At 36.6% G+C, this 26,640-nt stretch overlaps 1 protein-coding gene across 1 annotated transcript in view; it reads left to right on the top strand.

Annotated features, from left to right (window-relative positions):
* Positions 1-26,640, top strand: part of ERC1 (ELKS/RAB6-interacting/CAST family member 1) — a 294,179-nt gene that overhangs the window by 83,771 nt on the left and 183,768 nt on the right. Inside the window, exons 7-9 of the mRNA XM_010566193.1 lie at positions 57-224; positions 7,497-7,664; positions 26,392-26,529. Coding sequence (XP_010564495.1) covers positions 57-224; positions 7,497-7,664; positions 26,392-26,529 — 474 coding nt within the window. The remainder of the gene's footprint in view (positions 1-56; positions 225-7,496; positions 7,665-26,391; positions 26,530-26,640) is intronic.

The following is a 26,640-nucleotide window of genomic DNA, read 5'->3' as shown; positions in this document are numbered from 1 at the left end:
TTGTAAGGAAGCAATAAATTATTTTTTCCTTTGCCCGTCTTTTCTTTCTTTTTCAGATTGGTCAGGTGAAACAGGAGCTGTCACGCAAAGACACTGAGTTGCTGGCCTTGCAGACTAAGCTGGAGACCCTCACAAATCAGTTCTCTGACAGCAAGCAGCATATTGAAGTTCTGAAAGAGTCTCTTACAGCTAAAGAGCAAAGAGCTGCCATCCTGCAGACAGAGGTGAAATAGGCAATTCTGTACTTACTGACTTTTCATAGAGAAAGAGATTAAAAGCGTTCTTTCTTTTCTTCTTGCTTAGGTTATACAATCCCATAGCCATTCAATATTGCTTGTTGTGAGCACATTGTGTCTTTGATTATATGTTTGATTCTCTAGGCCGGGGGCAAATGTGTGTGTATAAGCGCACGCATATTCCTGTGGATGAATACACACTTGTATGACGTTCTCCACTAACATCCAGTCACTAATACTATTTTTCCTAGGCACAGATAAATTGGTGGTTGCAATGCCTGAGCTGGGGGGATTTATTTTCAATGACCTCGGAGCTGAAAGAGACCAGGGAAAGGAAGAGCATTCCAGTAGTATACAACTCACTGAGGCTTCACTACTACTGTCAGCATGTACAGGCATTCTTGTCTGTAAGCCTGTGCTTACACCTGAAATATAGACTTTCATGGTTTATAATGCATATTCTAAGATAAAGGAAAAATACTTCCAAAACTGTGTTTTGATAATTAATGCTTAATAAATTCCCATATTATGCAAGACACAGGTGTATATCTGAACACCAAATGGATAATAAATATAGCATAAATTTATTACTTCTGGACATTCTTGCAGAACAAGCATGAAATGTGTGAAGACAGCATTTCAATCCCCTGGCTTGGAAGATTGTAGTGTTAGTAGAAGTCCAAAAGATGGCGGTCATGCATCAAAAAATATTTGTGTTATTACAGCTAAAACAGCAAAAAGTCAAAGGAGCTGTGAAATAGGCATGCAGAAAATTTGTGGGTAACACTGGTAGAAAGATTCCATATTACAAAAGTGTAAGAGAATTTACTTGAACTTTTTACTCTCGTGTAGCTTTCCCTTAGCCATGTTCAGTGAACCTATGGGTGCACATGGCCTTGTCCATATGCAGAAATCAAGTTACATAAAATAAATATCTTTTATTGTTCTAAGATGGCTTTTCTGATTATTTTCAGATTTATGTAGAAGTTGAAATTGCATTAGTTGGTATAACTGTGAAAGTGTGGTAGTTTACAATCATAAATTTCTTGTTAAATTTGTTCATTCTTTTTTGCTACTCAGAAATGTACCCTAGATTTGTACATGTTTATTTAAAAAAATATTTACATTTCAAAATATAATTGGAAGTAGATATTAGGTAAATAAACATTTTAAAATGTAAATTCCAGGCTTTGATCCATTACAGTGATTGAAAAGAATATAGATATATTAAATCACTATGCAGTATTGTGACAAACCTACAAAGCTAGAAACACATTTCTCTTCTTACTTTTGAATAATAAAAAGCAGTACTTTTCTGCCCATGAGAGATGAAGTTCTTGAAAGAATGTATTTATTAACAAGTTAAAAGACTTCAGTAGATGGTCATAATTTCAGCTGTTATGGTAGCTAAACATTCAAATAAAACAAAATACTTAAAACCAAAAAGACTTGGTTATATACCAGTGATAGATACTCTTGATAGTTATTCAGCACATTTTAATTTGATTTTAGCTGAAAGCCAAAGTAGTTTTTTAATACAGAAAATTATTCTACTCTTGAACTTGTAATATTACTAAATAATCATTGAGAATATTTGTTCTTCCCTGGGTTCTTCCAAATGCGAGGCTCATATAGCACCACAATACAAAACCACATTGGATTCTTCCTCCAAAATGTGCAAACTCTTTTTTACTATTAAAAAGTGGCTGAAAGGCAGGGGGTGCTGGGGAAGAGAGAGAGACAGAGATTTTCTACTTACTGCTTTTAGGTTATTCATGTAGTTTGCTTCCAGATATTGTAAGTGAAATGTAACAACTACGGTAACAGTGAAAGATGATTTTCTGTCTGTCTTTCAGTAAGGAGTTGCTGTGGAGCTAAAACATTAACGATACTGTTTTAGAATGCTGTTTGTATGATAGATTTAATGGATTCAATACAGTCTAGCATGTTCTCCACAGTAAGATGTAGCAATCTGGTATGGCTCTAACACAGAGAGTTGTTGACTGTCAGGTGATTCCATTATATCAGAGTAGATATTTAGAGTGATCCATTTATGTTCCTGAGAATTTTTATGTAATTCCAAGAAGAGATTTATACTTTTTGAGATAGTCACTTCTTTTTCATACTTGCTGATGTTTTTGACAGAAAGATCATAAATCATCATATACAGTTACTGTTCTTCTGTTTTCACAAGTGATCCTCTCAAGTATAAGACTGAAACACATTGATAAAATACAGCATTGAGATGTTTGTTGTTGCATCCTGTGATGTATTTGGGTTTTTTTAAGGAAAAGGTATCTTTCTATACAAGAATTTTCACTGGGAGTAGGATAGGAATGTGAGATCCCTCCTGGCCTCACTTGTTGACAGCACTGGTCAATGTTAAAACATAACTAGCTTCTCTCAAGACACCTAGAGAGTGAGGAGGAAGAGAGGTACGTTTTCTGTCATATATTGGCAGACATCTTCATAGGGGATTGGTATTTTAAAGTCATATTTAAATAAACATTTTGAGAGAAAAGAGCATACCTTCATAAGCCTCTACCTTTCAGTCTTCTGTTAAAGAGGACTGCAGGTAGGTGGGGAAAAGGCATTGGTATAGTATCTCAAAAATGGATTTGTCACCTGCCACGCTAGAACTGCAAAGAACAGTGAGCTGTTTGTGGGGTGTTTATCTTGAGGGCTATTGGGTGGAGAGGATATTATGGTTAATTTTTCAATTTCTGAAGGAACCTTTAAAAATAGCTCTAAAAATGTACAAACTCTTTGTAAACAAAACAAAAAATAAGTCAATATTTATTTTGGAATTAAGACCTCATCCATATAAAGTTTGTGTTTTGCCCAATGACCTTTTCAGCTTAGGTCAGTGCCAGAAGGTATGTGGCTTCAGTGGGAGGTTAAATTAATCATTGAGAACATTCCCCTTCATTTTTGCATACTGCCCAAGCTGGCATGGTTCTGTAATTGGTCTGTTGTTCCATATGGTAAATTCAGGTTAATATTCAGTAGAAAAATTAATCCAGTCCTCTGGAAGTATTTTTTTTGCTCTAAACGTCTCAGTAAAACATGAAATTCTCTAAGGGTCTGTCTTTATTTGGGCTTATACTGGCATTTTGAAACTATAATAAGTAGACTGTCCTGAATAAGAGATAGGGAGTGGATCATGTTTAGTGAAGAATGTGCAAACAGGAGCTGGGTGTCTCTAACAAGACTTGTTAGCACCAGCTACATGAAGACCTATGCTGACACCTGCAAACATTAAGCTCAGCTCACAGGAGTGAGTTCACCATGTTTGGGTATTTAATACCTTGTGCTAGAAATGGTGGAAGAACAGTTGAACTGATTTCTGACCTGAGCAGGCCCTGGAATCGGTACATCTGTCCTGCACTGAGTTTATAACCCCTAGCAAAAACCAAACAGGCTCTGCACAAAGCCAGGTGTGTGTGCCTCTGCCCTATGGCATAGTCATGTAATCTAAGTTGTCCAGATAACTGGGTGTTGTATGTTCATAAAGAATTCACTCTCAATTTTCTACAGACCATACTGGATATTGCTGCAATTTGTATAAGAAGGTGAAGAGTCAACTCTAGTGTAATTAATAAGATAGGTCAATGTCAAAAATAGAGAATTAAGTCTTGTGCACTACCACTGCATTCAAAATCAGTCAGTAAACATAGCTTTTAAGTCTTAATTACAGACTATGCTATCAGGAAAACAGCTTAACTCTTTTTTGTGTTATATGATATGTTTGCAAGATAGTAATAGAACATCAGAAAACTGATCCTTTTTAAAATGTACTTATTTCAGGTACTTGGAGATTTCAGATGGCAATATGTACAGTAGGATAAAAGCAACTTTCACCTCGCATACCGAATATAATTTTGCATCTTCCTCTGTGCATTTCTCAATTATCTTTGAATTCTGAGTGCTGACATAGAATTATTCAACATCTACTTCTAAAAGTAGCTGGCTTTGTTAGAAACCATAGCAAGCTCTAAACACATATTTCAGGACTGATATTCTGTCTTTTCCTTTTGCTGCCATTAATGTAGTCATACCAACAGAGAATAAAAATTTTGAATTTTGCCATTACAGAGAAATCGGGGCTTGGATATAACACAAGGGAGATTGTACCTTCTGATATAACTGAATGGAGTATGGCTTGGTTCACTGATCTAAATCAGTAGTTCAGCCATGGTTTGAACAGATGGCAGGTAGATGGGAAGAATCACTCAGTCTCAGGTTTTTTCTAGGCATCGCTGACATCTTCTTAAACTGGAGTGGGAATCACCAGTGTCATAATACACTGACTGCTACTGTACAGTGGAGATGATGGTAAAAATGAGAAGAAACGTGTGCAACCTAAGTCCTATTGACTCAAGCTCCTGAGTCAGTTCTGAAACTCGTGGACTTGTGAGCATTTTAGTGATTTCCCTAAACTAGTTAAGTTGAGAATATTCTGAAAGCTAAGATTTTAAAAAAGGCTTAAGAATAAATTTAAATTAAATATTATGTCATTTATTGTGTTTATTCTGGTAGTCATTGGAGCTACTAATGTACTAGTTTTTCTTAGAAATTTGGAATTGTACATGCTTAATGTGTGGCTATAGATATTAGGAACAGAGTTATAGAGTATTATTTACTGCTACTGGAAAATTCTGTGAAGACAGATCAATGGTTCCCAACACAGTTTTTCATACATCGTTCTTACAGTGAAGAAATTTAAGTCTTCTGTATGGTACCCCACTGAAGAGAGGTACCTGTTGTACCTGTACCTAGGAAGGCTATTGTGTTGAAGGTGGCAACAAATGTGCTTATTTTGCTAAAGCTTTGTGGGAAATTGGATGGTATGTGCAGGTCAAGTTAGCAAGCCCATTGTTATACGAAGGACTAGCATGTACTGTAAGATTTTACTTGCCATGCATAATTAAAGGCATGGCAGTCTATTACTGTGAAAGCAGTTAGGTTAACCCAGGGTTAAGACAACATCATCCAAGACACAGAAGTCAGGAGAAGGAGCGTCAGCACCTCAGTAGCTGTTTGCCTAGTCGTTTCCATGTGCAGAGAAAATCTTAAGATGACTTTGTTGAAGTTGGCATCACCTGACTCCCACAGACCTCAATTCTTGTCACTGTGGGAGGATGCCATACATAAACTGAGCTGACATGAATAAACAAGTGCAGTGTTCTGCCAGGAATACTGCTAAGGTGATGATTGTGTGTCCTGCCAGCCTTTGAAAATGCTCTTGAAAGTGTTTTCTGTGGTTTCCTAGGCAGACACCTCACACAAATAAAACCAGGAATGCAGTTTACCCCAAACCATAAGCTAATACAGAGTTCAAAGAGAATAATCAATCAGAAAATGGAAGGCATTCTGTGGATAAATTTCTGTTTGCAGATGTTCTCTTTTCACTTAATACTGTGCTGTAGGCATCTAGCCTGTCTCAAATGTTTTGCAACACAACTGTTGAGAGTATGTGGATTTTCTTGTGAGGGAGAGTTTCAGTTTCCCTTCAAGAATTAAGAAAAGTGACTCTTAGCTTTAATACTAGAGGTATCCAGAGAAGAACATACCTAATCGAGCTATAAAACTGCGTGGTTTCAAAAAGAAGACAAAGCCTTATCCACCTGCTAAACTTTCATTACAAACACTAGCAATCCTATAAATCATATTTGGGCAGTACCTGGTACTCTAATATCACTGCAGAATATACTCCGTGCCCCACTTGCTGGGTGAGAGGTCAGGAATGTGATTTTAATAACGTATGTGTAAGTGAGAAGGCTCCAGACATAGAGGTGGCAGTGGGATTGCAGTGCTGATGGGGAGAGCAGGGCAGTTCTTTTCCCCACTGACAAGTGCTTATTGCTCTGCGTAAAAGGAATCGGACAAAACAGCAAAGGATTTTATGGGTGTAACATACGGTAAATGTAGAGCCTTAGAGGCAACTTTTCCATTAGCAAATCGAAATAAAGTGGAATTAGAATAACACATTAAAACTAAATGTTGCTCAAAATACCATAAGCATGATGACTACCTAAATTCTTTCCCTAGCTGGAGTGGTCCCAGTCATCTTTTCACTTCATGTCTCTGCTAGCCTATGTTGTGCAGAAGGACCAAGAAATTCATTGATCACCCTGTTTACTCTGTGTGACTGATGTCCTGTAATGGATTCAGCTAACAGGAACCAAATCTGATACTGTCAAATAAGATTAGCAGCCAAGCTGGCAGATTTGAGCTCTCTCTGAATGCCGAGGGGATAGGGGTCAGTGGGTTTCTTTTGGTCTCTTGAGCAGGTTGGTGGTGTTGGATTTCGTATTCCACAATGGTCTTTGAGATTAGTCTGTGCTCTGTGGTGACCTTATTCTTCTCATCAAATTTATATTCAGATAGCTCTGATTCCTTCTCCCATTTCTTTTGTCTTGTGAGCTCTGTGTTTCATTTGTGTAGGGGAAATGCAGAAGTAAAAGCAAAAGCTTCTCAACATGCAGTTTTGAAGTTTGAGGATACCATAGAATTCCCAAAGTGTGTTTCTACATTTATTGAGGCCATGGGACCTCTAAGTATGTTTATGTGTCCAGATTGCACCCATGATATGCTGTACTGTGTCAGTTGTTTCATTTTATCTTTAATATAAAACTGCATGTGGCTGAAAACGCATGTTACGTTTAAACTATTACGTTGCTATTTAAGCCAAAATATTCTTAGCCATTCTAAGGTAACCTTCTTTCATGTTTTGATCTGCAGTGGCTGTAAAGACCTCTGCTTTTATCACCTCCAGGCTCAGCTAATACTCTGATTAAAACCTAGACAATAAAGTGACTGTTTGGTACTAAGAGTCAATGTTTAAATCTCTGAACATTAGTAATGTTTCAGATGAAGGGATCAGTTTTGCTATGTATGAGAGAACTTCTCAATAACACATTGTGTTGGCTTCTACTTTGAGGAAGCATATTCCAGACTTGCATCTTATAAGACTGAGTTATGTCAGAAGTATGATTTGAGATTTTCCAAGGAGCATTAGTTTCATATAATTTGAGAATAAAACATTTGATTATTTTTACTGTTGAGTCTCCTACCACTTGTGATAACTGTTTCATCACAAGCTCATGTATGTTGAAGTCTTAAAGTAAGGGATGTTAGTTTTCTGAATCTGTTTGTAATTTGACAGCACTCGCTCCCTTGTGGAAGTGTAGTTTAACTTTTCTAAAATTTCTCTCCTTCAGTGCTAAATAAACCCTGTTTCTGCACATCTGAATCTAGGTGGATGCGTTACGATTACGTCTAGAAGAGAAGGAGACTATGCTAAATAAGAAGACAAAGCAGATTCAGGAGATGGCAGAGGAGAAGGGCACTCAAGCAGGAGAGATCCATGACCTCAAGGACATGTTAGAGGTGAAGGAACGCAAAGTTAATGTTCTTCAGAAGAAGGTAAGGTTGTAGAGTTCTAAGTCAGATACACATCTCTGATGCATCTTGATTTCCAAGTCTGTCAAAAAGTCTGAACTAGAATTTACATCTTGGAGATTAATGATTGAGTCTATTCGTGAAATGGGAAGGTGGTGAATGATGAATTTCAGTTTGAAGTTTTGAAGAAAAAAAATAGAATTCAAAGCAGAGGTTGTTGCCTTCCAGTGGTTGCATGTGCTGCTTCTGCTTCCATTTCACTATTGACAATGACTGAAGTATTTGTAGGAGAGCACATCATCTGAAAAACCAATCCTTTCACACCCACCACCTTAACAAAGCCACGCTGATTGAAGCACAGGGCACTGGGTGACTATGACTTCAGTATGTGACTAAGTGAATGAGGGGTTGTATCAGTAGAAGCAATTAGGATGATTCCTCTGTAACTTACTGAGAAAAGTTCAGGAAGAACTTTGTATAACTTTCATTAGAAATGCTGTTTTATTGTACTTAATATTTCTTGGGAACTGCTAGAATAGGATAATCAGGGTTCAGACTATCCTGCATATCTTTCTGGATAAGAAAATGTAAACCTTATCAGTGAAATGGGGGAGGTCTGGATAAGAAAAAGTAGACCCTGTCAGAGAAATTAGAGAGGTTTCCCAAAGGGCATTGAGTCCTAGGGCAATGAATGTCATTATGGATGATCGTGTGCAAATTGCACACAATACATCCCAAATTGCTGCTACACATGGTAAAAAGAGACATATGCGTATATTGCAATAAATTTTAATTTACAGAATATTGTTTCCTCTGTATCTTTAGAGAAGCTGCTCTTGGAGCTTGTATTCAATTTATTAGGCTGTGAATGCATTGGGTTGGTTTTTTTTTCCCTAGACCTCTAAGCAATTCTGTGCAATTTTTGTGATTTTAATAGTTCAGAATACTGATTAGTTTCTGATGCCTGGCCAATACCTTTTCTTCTAGTATATAGCTATGAATCATGAGGGTTTAGGTCATGTTCAGTTCTGTTACAGCAAACGTCATGCAGGAATGGAAGTTCAGGCATGGAGTTTAGCCATAAATAAGTCATTAATAATTCTAGAACAGAGCCCTAATTCCCAGTCTCATTTTTTGACTGTTCATCTTTTTAGAAACACTTAGAGATTTCTAATTTTTGTGCTGTGCTTTCTGTTTGTTTTCAAAATTGGTTGTGCACACTCCAAACGTTGATTGAGATTGCAGCTGAATGTTTAACCAAGAAGTGGGGAATCTGACATTTGCGTAAAGTTAAATGTCAGTGAGGTTGTTTTACTTCCATTTACTCTTACACTGTTTTTTCACATTTTCTTTTTTGCTCTGTTTAACTCTTTAGGATGATCTTTCATTGGTTCATTTATGGGCACTGCTAAAGGTTCTCTTTTTATTCATTTTTTATACTTGTTTTCTTGAGACCACTGTAATCCATATTAAGACAGTTTCATCTTGTCTCTTCATGTGGCTAGCCTATTTTTTGAGGTTTGCTGCTGCTTTCAAGTAAAAGTACCTCGTCACTTCAGATTGGAAAGTAAGGTCCCAGGCTTTTAGACGTAAAGGTTTTGAGGTCTTGTTCTCCTAGATAGCTTAACAGAGGATAACGCTACCATAATAAACTGCAATTTGAGTTGTTTTGTAAACCTGTCTCTGAGCTTCTTAAACAAGAAAACATATAACCTATCTGTAGAAAAATATCTATTTCCTGCTGCTAACTAGAATCACATGTAGAGATTTGAATTTGCTTCAGCCTTGAAGTTGTTGGAACCATTTCCTTTAACATGAATGTTTAAATTTTGAGTTTTTTAAATCCAAAGATTATTTTTTCAGTTTCTATAACTAGCAAATCTAAAATATTTTTATGGAGAATCCAGCTGACAGTACTTTTATCTGAGATTTGTGGTGCAATGTGGAATTTCTTTTTACTTTTTTGTATAGCCTAGGATAAATGAGCACAAATTCGGTCCTTTAAAGTTTTAGGATTGATGTCTTTAACTGAATTTTTTAATTGGTTCTCTAGACCTGGAATCTAAGACTAGGTTAGGATTTTCTATAGATTGAGCTTTGCGTTTTCTTGTTCTCTTAGCATTTTTCCACAGAAAAGCAGAGCTTGAGAAAATAGCTAAGGAAGGACAGGTCTGATTTTCTCTATATACTGTGGAAGTCATGAGAACTTGCATAAAATCTGGTTTGGGTGCTAGAGAAAATGATGAAGTCTCATTTTTACCTGATATATATGCCTGTTCTTTTTTAACTGTACAGATAGCTATTTCTGCCTTCTGCCTGGAAGTTTAGAAGCCTGTAGCTCCTCTCATGTAAATTTTTTCTCTTAAAGCTTGTTAACTGTGCTTTACTTTTTTGCATTTCTAGAATGCACCTTCTTATGAAAGTGCACAGCCTGTTTTCTGCTTTTTCCAAGTACTGTCTTTCTGACCTTCCAGGACAGTTCAGAATTTTATTGTCATTTAAAAAAAAAGTGCAGCCTTTAAACTTTTGCCTTCATGCACAGTAGTCTTTTTATTCCTCGGATTATAAACTGGTATGTTCAGAAAGACCCAGGTTCTAATCTGCGTATTCTAACTGAAGATCTGGATGGTACAGTTTAAAGTATCTTCAGAGGTCATAGATAGTATATATATATTTTTTTTATTTTTTTTTTTTAACTCGCTTAGTTATCTGATATTAGATGCTTGGTTTAAGTTTATCAACATGATTTAAGTGGTATTTGGGCATTTTATTTGAATACAGTGAGAGACTATGAAAGACGTGGTATGAAAAAAGCTTTTCCTCTGGTGTAGCATTAAGAAATATTTTTCTATGGATATTTGGAAGCAGCAGCAGCATTTAACTGCTGCTCGCAGTTGTGAGGAGGTACAGGGTACAGTTGTTGGCATGTTGAAGGAATTTAACCAAATTAAGAATTGGATTAGTAGATACTATTCAATCACTTTTTACCAAGTACTCTTCCCTCAGCATATACTCAAATTTGAGGATATTTTTGAAGTGGGTGCTCCAATGAACTGAATTTTGAACACTATTTTTTTTTTAATGTTAGGTAAAAAGAAAATTTGTAACAAAAGCTAAAATCATAAAGATGTTGAAAAGAAAAGAATTCACTGAAAAATCATTAACTTGCATAACTTACCCATTTAGGAGAAGTTGTTTACTTTTTTTTTGTAAGTAAAAAGTAGAGAAGAGAGAGATTGTCTTGACTAGTAATATAGCTATAACCAAATGATATATGGATATGCTGGGCATTTGGACTTCATAATTTTTTTTAATTTTTGTGACTGTTTTAGATGTGTAATCACTTATTCTGGTGACACTGACAATAAATTGTTTGGTGTGGTGCCCAAAACTGTGCTATACTAAATTTCTGCACTTTCTGTTGTTGAAACAAAAACTATTTAAAATGCACCCTTTACTGTTGGGTCTCTGTTTGGATACATTGATGCAGGCCACAGCATAGTTTGTTTTATGAACTATTAATATCATTGTTGTATTCATTAAAGGTGGTGAACTAGAAAGCATACTTTCTGGTCATTCTAAAATCCAGGTGAAGAAACTCATGAAAGTTTATTGGCAGATTCGAGATGGAATAAAAGACATAGAAGAAGATTATGAGCAACAAAGATCTGAAAAATTAACATGACAATTGGCATCACTACTGATATCCAGTAGGTACCAAAATACATTTTCCAGGTGCTGAGGAAACCACAAGCTTCACATTTTAAATTCTGGAATCCTTCTAGTTCTAAGCTCCTACAGGAATGCTGCTTGGTAGCACCTTTATTTGAGACAATAGAAATAGGGCAAGTGCTAGAGATTTGGAGACTACAGAAATGAGTTTTAGCTTTATGTCTGAAAATTTGATGCAAAAACTGTTTTCTAGATAGAGCTTCAGGACTTTTTTTTTCTCATTTCATTGAAAATAAATCTTGCATAAAATCTCATTTTAAGTTGTTAGAACTCCAGGCAAGGCTGAGAATGTCAGAAAATAAAACAGGGGCCATGCTGGGCAAATTTGAATCCAGAACCTGAAAAACATTAAATTATGCTTCATTATTCTCTTTGCCACATCTGTCTCTCTGTGCTGGTAGACCAGGATGAAAAGGAATAGAAAAAAAAAAAAATCAATACTTTGCAATCAAAGCATTTTAGAGAAATAGCATTTGGGACACAAGATAAGTAACAGTTACCCTGAAAGAAAGAAAAAAGCAGTGAATTGATCACCCTTGCTTTGGGGGAGGTCATATTTTGTCTTGTGGAGGGGGGGTTAACACTCCCTTCATTGTGAAATGCAGCTGCAGGCAAATAAAATGCAATTTTTAGTGTCTGAACATAGCAGTGTTTTTTGGCAGCTCCCCATGCACATGTGGTAATTGACCTGTGATAAAGTAAAGGAAGAACAGAGGTGTTGGTTGGGGTTTTTGTTGGGTTTTTTTTGTTTCGTTGGTTGGTTTTTTGTGTGGCTGTGCTGACTTCGTTTAGCTAGTATTCAGGAAGACTCCAAATGCAATTTTCCTGCTCTTTTGGATAAGAAGCATTGCCTTTCTCCAGAGGAAATAAATACCCCCTGCTTTTCAAAAAGGTTAGAAATCAAAATAAATATCTTATGCTTAATGATAAGAAATACTGTATGGCAGGAGAGGGAGACTGCAAATGGAATTTATAACTCAGTTGTTTAAAAATCAGTAGTGATCATTGTTACTACAAGAACAGTGTTGGTTTAGTATTCATAACTTTTAAAGTTCAGTGTTTGTACTTTAAAGATTATTTTCTTTCCGTTCCCTCATATGTGAAGTAGATTTACCTCCTCAGGCAGCTCTTTTGCTCCAACCTTTAAGAGACAAGAGAGCACAGAAAAGGAACTGCATTTTCAAACATTTAATTCAGTTTATGGTAGTTTTCATCTTCCCTGGTGTGACCTTGAACTTGCCTACCAGATGAACGAATATGTGGGTTTTTAAGAATTAATAAGATGTGGGATGGACTTTTAGATATCCCTTTGAGACTCTCTATGATGACATTTAGTGCTTAAAAATCCTACAGTATTAACACTGTAGGCGATGGCCCGTTCAAACTTGCAGCATGTGTCTGAGTCTCTCTTTGTGCAAACTATACAGAAAAGAACAAAGAAAGACTGTCCCAACAAAGATGGTCCATGTATACATTTACAAAGTGGGTGAGCATGTGCTGCCTTAAGACTGGATAATTTTTTGCCTCTGTAATATACCTGTGGGCAAGCTTATTCTCTGCTTTTTATGTGCTCAATCATGAACATTTAAGGAGGAGCACCATACAGTGCTCCAGGTTCATATTAGTTTGCTCATCAGCCCACCTTCTGCAGTGAGGTAGAAGGAAGATAAGCTGGGCTTTCTGCTGAGCTAGGACTGATGAAATAGCTACTTTTCTTCGGGCACTCTGTTGCTTAACAAGCAGTGCAAATACAAGAATATTTCTGTAAATAACTCTCTCTCTCTCAGAAAAAGCCCTACTTCTGCTCCTTTTACTCCACGTCTCAAGGCATGCCACTGAACTGGTTCCAGACCCAGTTCAGAGATTTCAAAGACCACAAAAAAGACCTAACATCCCCAGGCTTGTGCCAGCTTCTTTATTAAAACTGACAGACGTGACCTCAAAGATGTGTCCTGGAGGGTCATGGGGGACTTGTCCCTCTGTGTCCCTGAAGGGATATCAGACCTCTTCTGCTGCTGCTTTTCCTTTCATTCAAGCCTTTGTGTTACAGGCTTGCTAACTACCACTGAACATAACAACAAAGTTGAAATTTATGGCTTTGAGAAATTTCCAGAAGGTGTTCTGTCTAATTTGTTACTCTGTGTCTCCAAGATGCTACAGACCCTTCTCTCTTCAGGAATATCCTCTCAGAATTGCTTTATCATATGAGATGGGATTTTTAGATAGAGGTATTATCTTCAGTTAGAGTAATAACAGGAAAAATTCGACAAGCTTTTAATCCTTCATCTCTATCAAAATACCACTAGATAAAATCTTGTGGTAGCAATGAAAGTGCCAAAGAAGACTGGAGAGGCTTCGTTATGTGAGTTCAAATTCAACATAATTTCCTGGGAGATTTTTTTCATTTCTGCCATTCAGGATGGAGACTAGTTGTTTAATTTCCACGCGGGAAATGATGACACAACACAGAATTTATTTTCATTTTACAGTGAGCCATGACCACTTTGAAAATCGGATCCTTACCCTTCTGTTTTGACTTTCCACTTCTCTGAGAATCCATTGAGACTTTTTAGAGCAATTGCAGCCCAGCTCAGATGGCATGGTGTGTCTTTTTTTTTCTTCTGTGAATGTACAGCTAGTAAGACACTAGTAGGGCAGGGGAATACCTCAGTTTCTTCATGCCATTTTTCAGCTCCTTGCAGTTTAGTTTTAAAGGTGACTGATTACCATACAGATCTTGGAGTTTATTACAGCAGTTTCAGGTTCAGTGTCAGTAAGATCCCTTCCCTCTCAGGAGAGGGTTTAGCTCATGAGATTTGATCTTTTTTGATTCTTCCTGAGCCATGTCACAACATACATCTTTCTGATTTGCAATATGGGTCCTAAAAGGTCCACAAGCTTAGCTTCAGACAGTATTTTCAATGGCAGATAGTCCATAGTTTACAGGTGCTGGTAGAGGTGACAGTGTGTTCTCCAGGGACTGACCCAAGGAATATACTTTTGATCTTCTTGCCTAATCCAGATCAGTCATGGCAGATGCCCTGTAGCTTGAAGCACACTCCAGTGTTCTCATTTTAAGGGCTTTTGTTTTCCAAAGGTACACACATTTCACGGCTCTAAGTTGGGTGCTGTTATGGCTCTCACCAGTAAGTTCATAGCCTATAGTAACAGGTATCTTGTTTAGGTTATAATAAACAGTACATGATCACTTGGATTAATTGGTAAAGTTCCCTTTTGTCTGTTGGATACTTCATACTTGGTTATTGAAAACAATAAAATGCCTCCTGGGCATTCTTGGCACTACAGTGAAGAGTTTGAATCACTTTATGTCATTAAACCAGAAGTCAGAGACTTAGTACAGTTGTCCTAAGCACAGACTTCTACTGCTGAAGAACTTTGTAAGATGCATTGAACATCAATAGACGAAGCATGAGACTTTTTCTATTCCTAAGAGTCTTTGGTCAGTGCATTTATAGTTTTATGGCAAATTGTCTTCATAGAATCTGGTAATGGTTGAGGTTGGAAGAGATCTCTGGAGGTCATCTTGTCCAATGCCCCTGCTCAAGCAGGGCTACCCAGAGTCAGTTGCCTAGGACTATATCCAGACAGCTTTTGAATAGGGTTGCATAAGAATCACTTTCATTAAACTTCAGAGCACTGAAATCTGTGAGTGAATTTACTCATAGGTGCCTAACATGCACTTGAAGATTGGTTAGTAAATTATGTGGGACATGGAAACTAGTGGAGAAGGCATAAGTTAAATTTGAAAAAACGCTTTTACACAAAATACAGTAATTTCTAGTGCACAGTCATGGCTACCAATGCAGCACCTATATTAGAGGAACCTACTGCATTCAGAATAAATTTTTATGCCTGCCTATATTATAAATCAGAATTTGTAAATGGAGAATATGTGGCTTTATTTTCACATAACCCCCTCTTTTGCTTGAAGCATTTTATGATACCACAATAAAAATAAAAACGTCTGGATCATATGTAGCATGTGTACCTATATTCCCAGATGTATAGTAATATTCTTTTAAAAAAATCAAATGTTGTTTTGATGTGTGCAAAAGATAGCGAGCCAATTTCTTATTTTGAGATCTAATAATGTAAGGAACATTCTCTCAATTCATATTGATATTATTAAAGAATCTTGCCTGTTGCCTTTAGTAACTAAAATACTTGATTTTTTTTTTTTTTTTCTCCTGAAGAAATGATATCCATTCCTCCTTTTAGATAAGTAGGCTCAAACGAAGAAGGAAAATGGGACTGTAAGGTTAACAGTGTTAGTTGGTTCTGTAGTTCAGCTATTGTAGCTGGCTAATGTAGGTTTTTAAAGTAATACACATTGCTGTAATAGTGTCACATAAGATTGAGAGCAATTGTGAAGTTACAAGAAAACTCCACTGAAGCTTCTCGTATTATCTGTGCTCCAGTGTTCCAGAAAACTGAAACCACAATTCAGCAAATCTGTCATATATGGAAGGAATCTTTTTTTTTTTTTTTTTTAGTATCCCTCAAAGAGGGGCAGTCATTTTAATATTATGTCCTTCTTGTGCCTTGAGATAACCTCTTGATTGGCAAGACGGAACATTACTCATAGGTAGCGGGACTGACAAATTCTGGTTTCTTGAAGGGATCTGGGAAAACAGCCAACTGTGGGGCCTCTAGGCTTCATTATAAATTAAACGTGTAGTTTTTCTGGCAAGATAAAGCTAATAAGCTTTGTTGGTGTATTCACTGTCATACTAGACAAATACAAAGTTCCCCATGATTGAAGAGGCAGGAAAAGCAAGGGCGTATGCCATTTTTGAGGTTGCTTACATCAGTCTTCCTCACACGGCTTTTCATTGCTCTCTGGGTTGCAAAACTTCACAATTTCCAACACTTTGGTCACCAGGCATTTTCTGCCCCCAGGGGGATTGTCTGAGCTGTGTCTGGAACAGACATTAGTGATTGTCTTAGTCTACTAAGGGATCTTCACTAGAACAAGGAAGGAGTAATTTTCAGTTTAAATCAATAATTTCCTGGATTCAGGAGTGAATTTTGAATCCAATAGGCTGGACAGTCTTCTAGGCTGAGTCTCTGCATGATATTTATACAGTCATTAGGAATGTCATAAGGCAAGAGTATATGAATAGCTTTCAAGCCTGTGATTTCACTTATCCAAAGGATAAGAGAACTGGTCAGTATGGAGTAGTGTCACCAGGAGAAACTAAGATGACCTTGTCCTAGAATAGCATGGGTTTGATAATTAGGATGCTCCTCTGCGTGATGAAGGGCTTCCATCCTTCCGGCAAAGATGGGTGGAGGACAGTTTTAAACGCAGAACTTCGGATAAAGAGGACCACTCTCTGTCCCTTCCAGCCTTTATTTTCAGTAGAGATTGGAGCGTTGATTTTCCTAAAGCAGTCTGTGGAAATGGGAAAGAATATAACCAAATGATTGTACTAATTTAATATATTGGGTCCTTAAATTCTTTTTTTTTCTTTTTTTGAGTCCAGACCATGAAAGAATTTTATTTAAAAGTTTGATATTTTGTCACCTATCACTATGTTCTGAAGTAATTCTGTAAGAGCATTGATAGCTAAATACTGAAGAATACACACACACTCACTCTCTCTCTCTTGTGTTTAGTATTTACAGTATGACTTCCCAATCCCTTCCTATTCATCATGCCATATGCTTTCTAGGAGAGTGAGATGAGACAATCACAGTTGACTGGGCATGTTTTACACTGGGATTAGAAGCATCCTTCCTTTCCTGAGCTCTCCCCTCTGGTTTAGGGCAGATTTACCTTACAGTATTTCTTTGATCATTTTAAAAAAATCAGTGATTTGGACAAAGTAATTCAGTGTCTGAATCCAAATCTCATTTAAAATCTTTGTTCAAGTTGTACAGCCTTCTGCTTGAGTGATCCTAAATGATAATGTAAATGGAGTCTAGTTTGCTGTGAGGATTTCCTTTATAGTCAACATTAAATCCTGTGTTCCCATCGTATCCATTGGTCTACCTCAATGTTTGGTCTTTTCTGCTCCCTGATTTCCATTCTTGGTTATCTCAGTGCTGTGATGAGTTAAGCCTTTCCTTTCTTTATGTGTTTTTCTCGTCATCCTTTTTTCTGTAGTGAGAGTGTGATATGTAGCACTGTACTGTGTATGTATCTGAGCAGGGATGTGTCAGTAGTTATAGTATCCTCACTCTGTGTAGAACCAAAATCAAAATCTAAAGCAAGGCAGGAATTCCTGAGTATATGAGATCAAGTTGCCATAGAATGAAAAGTGTTTGTTTCATAATAATAATCAATTAAACACTGTACTTGTTTATCCAAGTAAAGAAGATTAATTCATAATGTAGTAAGTTTTTCACTTGATAGTTTTTAAAAGTTATATAACCTTGTGAGCTTGAGCTATTCTAAAAGCAATGTCATAACTTCTTAGTTTTATTCTGCTTCTTACAAAACAGAGTATCAGATCTAAGGTAACATTTACTGGTTCCAATTTTTTCCCCTGTTTTGTTAGCCTTCCACAATGAAGTAGTTTTGGTTTTCCTTATTTTGAACGTTTGGGAACCATTAGTATGAAAATATTCCAAATTACAATATTTGTATTTTTTCTGTAATGAACTTTCCTAAATCAAATCTGTGCACATTTATTGGCAAAGTCTTTTCTGGGATTTCGAACGGGAGTGAGCAAATGTCCCCAAAATAGTGGGGGTTTTTAATCCATTTGTATTTGGTAGGTCTTAGGAGTAAAACTGTAGAAAGCAAAGTCACAGAGGTTGCTTCATAATGTCAGAACACAGCTGAAAGTAGAATTAGCATGATATTATTCTGCATGATTAGACCAGGATTTCAACAAAATGGATGTTATCCATAATTAGGCTATGAAATAAATTACCAGATGATTTCAGTTATAGTTCTCAGTATAAGTGACATTTTAACATATATGAAATAAATGATTAATATATAAAATTAATGTTTCCTTTAAGAGGAGAAGCAGAGTCTAAATGAATTTGTTTTGCTATTTATGATAGCAATGTTCTGTTCTGAATTACTTGGGTGAATGAAAGTATTGCACTTGAGTTGAAACCAACAAATTGTCTTAATGAACAACCCAGGCTGAAATCTTGTTGTTGGTGGGTAATGGATACATTCTCTTACCTGATGAATACCAGCAAAATTAAGGGGTCACTCAGTGAAGTTTTAAGATAAACCAGTGATAGAGATGTTTTTATGGATTATGTAACTAACCATATGGACTTAGCCAACTGGCTCACATATTGCCAAAACAAATCTCTTATGACCAGCTTTTATAATTTGTTATTTAATCGCATTTTACATAAAGTATTGTCCATTCATATTAAAACCTGTATGCTTTAAGATATAACCAATATCTGTGGGTTGGAAAGAGTGCCTCCCCCTGCACCCCTCACTTCAAAACCCTCTCTTGTATTGGCCACTGTCCATGATAGGATTTTACAATTCAAAGACTCTGCTTTTGACTAGGTTAGGCTATTGATATTATTGAACCTCCTCAGAATGAAGCAATTTCTTAACTAAATTTAACTGTTTTACAGCTGTTTAAGGATGTGAGTCATTGCTAATGCGTAATTTTTTCTAGGCAAATGCTTTGGAACTGAGACAGTGCTTAAGAACGTATACATTGGCTCCCCTGAAAATGTGAATTTCAGGTCATTTACCAACTCAAAAATCAGTCTTCACTCTTGTGGTCCTAATTTATTCTTTTTTTCTGACTTTAATTATGCTGGATTCTCCTTAGAAGCTTGTAAGGAAAATGCCTCTCGGTATCAGTTTTCAGAAACAGCAAACTTTAGCAATAGGATTGTGTTAGAAGGTTTGAAGGAAATTCAAGCTATTTACTACCAGGACAGAAGGATTGCAAACATTGATAGTAATATTCTCAGAATATGATTTGAAACATCTGGTTTAAATACTGTTTGTTATAGGGAATATGACAGTACAGAAAAAATTCTTTACTATTTGGAAGATACTATAATTACAATTCTGTTTATGGTGACTGTTCCTGTTAGTTCTACTTTGCAGTGATCTGTCAGCAAACTGGTGCTACCAGGGGATGATTAGGTATGCAAAAGAAAGGAGGACAAAAGGAAACAAAGGGATGGAAATAAATGTCCTTAGAGATTATTTATATAAACATAGAAGAACTATTTTTCTGGCCGATATAAATCTAATTGCAAAGCACCTTTGTATGAAAAAGCACTGGAAAGAGAATAGTATTTTGTGTCACTGTCAATTGTTTGTTCCTTCTTCACCAATGGTACAAAATAATTAACTGTCTATACAAGTTAAGTCAATTTTTGTTGTAGCAGCACTTCTTCCTGCATACTGTTCTTTTCTCAAGTCAACCTTATTGCGTAAGTGTGTGTACAAAGTTAGGTCAAGAATAAAGCATCAGTTGCATTAGGTGTCCTGCAATTCCTAGATTATTTTTTTTAAGCTTTGTTTTCTCTGTGTGCAAGTTGCTTCTTTTTAAAGCAGTAGCAATGTGCCTGTTTGTGGCCCATACATTTATCTGACAAGTAAGGTTTTATTTTAAGTAGAAGTAACAAAAATAATTTCTTTGTGCTTTCTAAGCTGCATAGCAACAAAATGCTTTATTTGTAAAACTAAACACTGTAGAACTTCATGCTAATTTCAAAGGACTTCTGCAGATTGGAGATGATGAAAGTAAAAATGACAAAAAGATTTTTATCTTCTGAAAAAGCAAGCAACTTTTTTTTTTTTTAATGGGAGCTGTTCAGAATTTTAACTGGACCTGAGTAGCAGTAGATAAGGATGACTGTGTAAGATGTACCACTATGCTGGATTTTCCCCATCTCAAATTCTCTTTTATCCTGTCCTTCTCCATGCTCTCCCCACCTCCCCTAGCCTTGTTCTCTTTCTTAAGCCAATCGTATGTTCCTCTGTAGCCCATGGCCACTGGAGGAATCTCCTGGTGTAAGATTCTCCATACCTGTTGAAGGTGTTACAGAATCCCACTATGTTAAGTTCAGCAACATCAGGGCATTTCCAAAGTGTACAATGATATTCCAGTGTGATGTTGCAAAGATGGTAATGTTCCAGATAAGCACTGAAGTAGAGCAGCAGTAAAAAGAAGAAAACTTTCTTGGGAGGCAAAATAAAAATTAATCCTGTCTTCACTGGGTAGCAAAATTAATGTAAACTGAACAAATGTTTACCACTTAGCAGTTTGCCATCTCTACACTAAAGTATTAAATGGTACTCCAGAATTTAAAGTTCTTTAAGAAGAGAGAGCGAGTACTGCGACTGGTATCTTGCATTGCATAGTGTCTTTAGTTTACTTTATGCTTAACAATCTTTACGAAGTTAACTGATATGCAAACTACTCGAAGGTTATTTTTAGTGTGATGATTCAAGAATAAGAATCTGTGAATATAACTTGACAACAGTTTAAGCATATTTATATCAATTGGTTGGATCATAAAGTAAAAAGAGCATACTGAATGCAGCTGCACTTTGGAAGGAACTCTGACTTGTGTTTGCCAAAATGTTACTGAAAAAAGGGAAATTGTTTTCATCTATCCTGAACTTCAAAACAACTTAAAAATCTCACCCTCACAACAAGCTTCAGCATTCATTCAGCTTCAGCACATTGTTGCTAGTTATGGGAATTTAACCATTAAAATTAATAGCAAGAACATTTCTTTCAGTCTGATTCAATACAGTAATATGAATGATATTCACTCATGTGACAGACCTTATTTCACTGAGGACTTTAAAAGCAACACCTTATATTGGAGGTTCAAATGGAGCCAACACAAATACAAAAGATCAATTTTTGCTTCCATCCATGCAGTGGTGAACTATACTTCCCCTCTCCCAGGATTTGTTAATGCTAAACTAAACGTAGATGTTTGCAATTCATGCGGGACTGTTGTAGTGGTACTTTTGCAAGATCTGCAATAGAAAGACTGTTATAATGATGAGGTTTTCAGTGTGACATTTATAAAAATGGAGCTTAATCTTATAAAACTGACCATTAGTATCTGCTTATACGCTTTCATTATGGTCTCCAAAAAATGATTTTCAGAAACAGTAATATTTACAAATCCAGTAGTATAGCTTTCTTGAGCAGTCTCTGAGAGCTTAAGGTGATGTCTCATTAATACGTTTTAGGAACAAAATTTCTTTAATTCAAATCCATCTCAATTTTCTAGAGTAAACATCTTACCCCTTCTTCTGAAGCAACAATTTTTTTATTATGTCAGATACAACAATGTGATCATGTCTATTGCAACTGTTATGTTCTCATCCTGATTTTGATGCAAGTCCACCTTTCTCAGCCTCTCAAATACTGTGGGATTCTAGCAAAATCAAGAATGACTGCAGGCTTTCAAATTTTTATCATGTTTTTTTATTTATAGTATTCTTACATTGAAGGGCGTGGCATGTCTCCAACTTGACAGAGTTCTGTCATCACATACCTGCTTACTCACCCACGCTCTCCTTCCACCATAGCTGTTTTTGTCCTCACATTAATATTCCTGACACGGAGAGAATCACCTCTGCCTATGATTGGTGAGAATCCATCATCTCCTTGTAGTCATTGACCCTGGAGCTGACATGACCCATAGTGTCTTTACAAAACCAAGGAAGAACTGTTTGGAAAGCTCACAGCTTATGTGAAGTTTTTGTCTATTTGGATGGCTATGCCACAGGAATAGAACAGAAAACCTTCTGTATATTCAGTGTATATTATGATGAAGATGTCATGTTACCGATCGAAACAATCTCTGTGGAGCTGCACTGGGGAAGTCAAGTGCAGAGTATAAGCAAAGGCATTTTCACCTCTTTATAGAAAAAAGTACAGTGAAAGATTTGTCTGCAAGTAATATAGCTAGAATTTAAAATAGACATTTTGCATTTTTAAAATATTTCCAAACATTATTGGATCTTCATATTTCTAAAAGGATTATTTCACTTCTCTGTTATTGTCTCAGAATGAACTAAGTTAAAGGGCTTTTACCACTTTGAATTTTTTTCTTTTACCACTTCATTCCTTTTACAAGTCAAACAGAGTAGCAAGAAGAAAATTGAAAGTGGGAAATGAAACATAAATGCAGTTAATTCTGTTAAAACCCAGGTGATGAAAAAAGTTATCATTACATAGTGTCAATCTTTGATTAAAAATAAATATGTTGAAGGAGGAAAAAAGCATTGTTTTCCAATAACAGGGTGGAGAGGAAAAAAGAGATTGAAGGACTAGTTCACAAACTCCCTTAATTTATTCTAATTAGGAAGTCACTGGTACAATAGAAATTGTTTTCCAAGTGTTCAATTTCCACATACCTTAGGGATGATGATGGTTCTACAGAAGGATTTCTTGGTTGAAGCATGATACTAAGGATTTGCTAATAACCTCTTATCTAGAGGAATTTGGGAATCTAGTGGCCTAGATGGGTATTAAACTAGATGCATCTCATTTAAATCTTTGGGCTGTTTTTAATTTGCATTTTCTTGGGTTTTTCAGTGAGATTGGAATTTGCAAAAAGTAGAATGCTTCTTTGCCTTTGGAACAGAATGCCAGAGGAAAATTCTCTTGCCTCTGCTCTTGTGCTTCAGGGCTGGAAGGCAAAATAATTAGTTCTACACAACTAGGACTAAATCACCTAGGTTGATACATGATGGTGCCTGACAACGGGTACTGTTGGAAAAAAAGATTTCAGTAAATCATTATTGATGAGGAAACTGGTATGCAGAGCAGATGGTTCCAGTGTATGTACGTGTACCTTTGCAGTAAGCTTAGTGTTGCTAAGTTATCCACAGATTGCTATCTTTACCCTACAAATTAAGTATAAATGGCAAAAATAAAGATTATTAATAATCTAATAATAGTATATATTTTTTATTTTTCCTTTTTAGAAAGATGGTACAGTAATACATACATATTCCTTAGGTTTGTAGAACATTTCAGAGGAGATTTGTCATCTTCTGAATATTTCAAGACTAAACAGTGCTGGTTCAATCCTTGTCCCTTTATGCTTTCCAGAGGGCTTGGAGATTCCATTATGGTTTATTTCATCTTTTGTTGAGGAGAAAAGAAAGACCCTATTTTGGTTATCTGTTTTATTTTGATCAGTTATTTGAGAATTTGTTCAGAATTACTTTTTGTTGTTGTTGTTTGGGTAGGAAAAAGGGATGGTAAAATAAATATCACATATTATGTATTCTTTTTTTAAAGGATTTCAAACTACTTGCAAGGACATAAGAGCAAAATTCTTCATTAATTAACTATATGGGCAAAGTGAAGGCTATTCTTTGCTTTCTTCTTCAGATTATATCATTTTGGAGAACCTATAGTTTAGTTATTATTTGTTACAGTAGTGCAGGCTTGGGAGAAAAATGGAATAAAGGCAATTTTTTTATTGTTGATTGTGATTTCATAAGGAAATTTTGCATCTATTATTATACAAATGTTTCAGTTTTACCACATTGTGCCAGTTCCAGTTTTCTGTAGGTTAAGGGTCACGTCCTTTGGGGACTGTCGGTTATCTGACCCTGCAAAAGGCACAGTTGTACGTAGAGTGGGTTTTTTAGGTAGTGCCTAGATACTAGTATGACTTAGAACATTTCAGTGTACATGCTGTTCCCTGGATGATAACAAAAAACACTTTTCAGTCTGGAGTAATGAATGGTATGCATGTAGACTGGAAAGTATTCATGTAGACTGAAAGAATAGACAGGTTCACACTTTCTACACATTACATTATTATTTTTTTTTATAATGGAGAGTGCAGTTGCAATGGGAAGATGCAGCAGTCATATAGTATAGTACTGTTGTACAGCTGTCGTCTTACTCTGGTCACAGTAAACAGTGTTATTGAAACATGAAAATGCATGCTGTGCTTGTGTAAATGCTTGTCCTGCCTTGGCAAGCATCCTGATATATGCTGAAGCTGAATTATTTAACTGTCTCTTGTGTGTGGTTTGCTCACAGCAGAAAGTCACTGCACTATCCCCTCTTCAGCCAGTTGGAGCCTTTGCGAGAATGTTTTGCCTCCAGAAGTAAACACGAGTCTAAGAATAGCTCAGCCTTCTTTGTAGTATATTTTCATGGTTGGCTGTCTAAACAGCCAGCCTGTCTAGACAGCTGACGACACTGAAAGCTCGTAAGGTCAAAAGCAGCCACGTAGGCTACTCCTTGGGGATGTTACCTCCTTGGTAGCTGTACATGTGGGTGCTAGGAGAACTTTTCAGTCTGAACTAGTAGGGTTCTTTCGGAAGCTCCATGGGCTACAAGCGTATGCTAATAAGTAATAATTAAATGCATTAAATAATAGATACGAGTGTATGAAGAAGGATTTTTAAGTTCTTACAGTTATTTGTGACTCGTGATATATCACCAATTATGGCTTTTTGGTGCTCTTTAAAATCTGTTTTGTGGTGTCATTTGTGTTGTGCCCAAATTTAGATTTTACGTATAACTTGGAGGCCTAATACTTTTTTCTAATAGAAATTAATGACAAAGATAAATCAAAACTGATTTCAGTCTATTCTTTAAACAACAGTACAAACACTTACATAGTTCTTCTGCTGTCAGTAATACATAGATTGTGTACCAAGCTGGATCGTAAGTTTACATGTGCTTGCATAAGAGAAACAAAGAAAACTGGTGTGAAAAATCTTGCACCAGAAGACTCCTTCTGTGACCATGGGTTACAGAGGAACATTAGCAAGGGTTTCCTTGAAGTAGGTTGTTCTTCCTCCTAGCTTCCACTTGTAACACATCTACCATTATTTGTAACTAGATGTTCAGCCCTCCTGCAAAATCTTTTACATTTATCATTACGGATCTAGACCATTTTCTAAACCTACGTTCCAGATGTAATTTTAATAGAGATAGCAAAGTAGTAGTGGATGTGCCGAAATAGCCGTTTACTGTGTAATCACAGCAGCTCAGGTTTTGCAGTGTTGAAGTGTAAAACCTGGGGATAGTTGCTGTATTTCCACTAACCAAGGAGGTGCTAACTGCTGTTGGACAGGTGAAGCAAAAAGGCTGGCTAATGCTTTCATTTAGTTTACTAAATAACTGGACTAGATAGCCTTTGGGGTTGTCTGGTTACATTATTTCTTACAAATGTCTTTGGAAGAATATCTTGTTACAAGTGTTTTGGAGATAGGCACCTTACATGCCACATGTCATTCACCAGTTTATGATATACGTTTGCTGATGCAAGAAGAATTTGTCAGCAACAAAACCAAAAAGGAAGCAACTCAGAAATCTGTACCCAGTTTAATCCTTTGCTGATAAATTTGTGTTCAATGGGTAACCATAATGTTAACGTGTCTGTTTCTTGTGATGTGTATGTATGTATAAAATGGGTTTAGCATTAGGTCTTCTCAGTCTGTCGAAAGATATATTTGGAACTCATGAATTGATCAAATTCTACACCTGCAGAAAATAAGACTGATGTAGTTTCTATCCAGGGAATGGCGCTTTGTGTTAGTCCATCATATAGCAAACTACCATGAGATGAAAAAGCAACGTGCCAGTACAGTAAAGAATATGACAGTACCAAAGGAAATACTTAAAATAATACTCTTCACAATTTCTCTAGTTATCAAGTGCCTTTTTTGGCTTACATGTGCTGTAGTGTTTTTCTCAACTTTTTTTCCTTTCGTACCGTTAATACATGGATCATCCTTCAGTCACACAGTACCCAATGTCCTCGGAAATTAGGAATAATACCCTTTCTTTATGGTGTTCTTGTAAATATTATTTAGACTTTCTTGCTTTGAATGCTTTCCTGATTATCGGAAAGGTTACCGATTCCTTGTTCATATTGGATGGTTTTGGTTGCACGGCTTGATGTTTTGATGCAGGATTATAGGAACTAGGCCCTTGCCTACTTCCTTTGCTTTAAGAATATTTTCAAGCGCTTAACAGGCTCCTAAGATGTTTTTGGATGGTGTTGCTTGCTGTTGTCTTAAAGTCTCCTCCTCCTGTTTAAGATTGAAAATCTTCAAGAACAGCTAAGAGACAAGGAGAAGCAAATGAGCAGCTTAAAGGATCGCGTGAAATCCTTGCAGGCCGACACCACAAACACCGACACTGCCTTGACCACACTGGAAGAAGCGCTTGCAGAAAAAGTGAGTGGGGAAGCCTAAGCCCCTTCCTTCGACAGGCCCTTCTGCCCACACCCCCTCTACAGCCGGCTTTGCTCCCGGGGCCCCGTGTGCCCGCCGCTCCCTCGCCGCGCC

This window comes from Haliaeetus leucocephalus, unplaced genomic scaffold (assembly GCF_000737465.1).
Source record: "Haliaeetus leucocephalus isolate CR32 unplaced genomic scaffold, Haliaeetus_leucocephalus-4.0 Scaffold206, whole genome shotgun sequence".
Classification (NCBI taxonomy): domain Eukaryota; kingdom Metazoa; phylum Chordata; class Aves; order Accipitriformes; family Accipitridae; genus Haliaeetus; species Haliaeetus leucocephalus.
The sequence above is the reverse complement of the archived record's forward strand: the minus strand, read 5'-3'. Positions and strand labels throughout refer to the sequence as shown.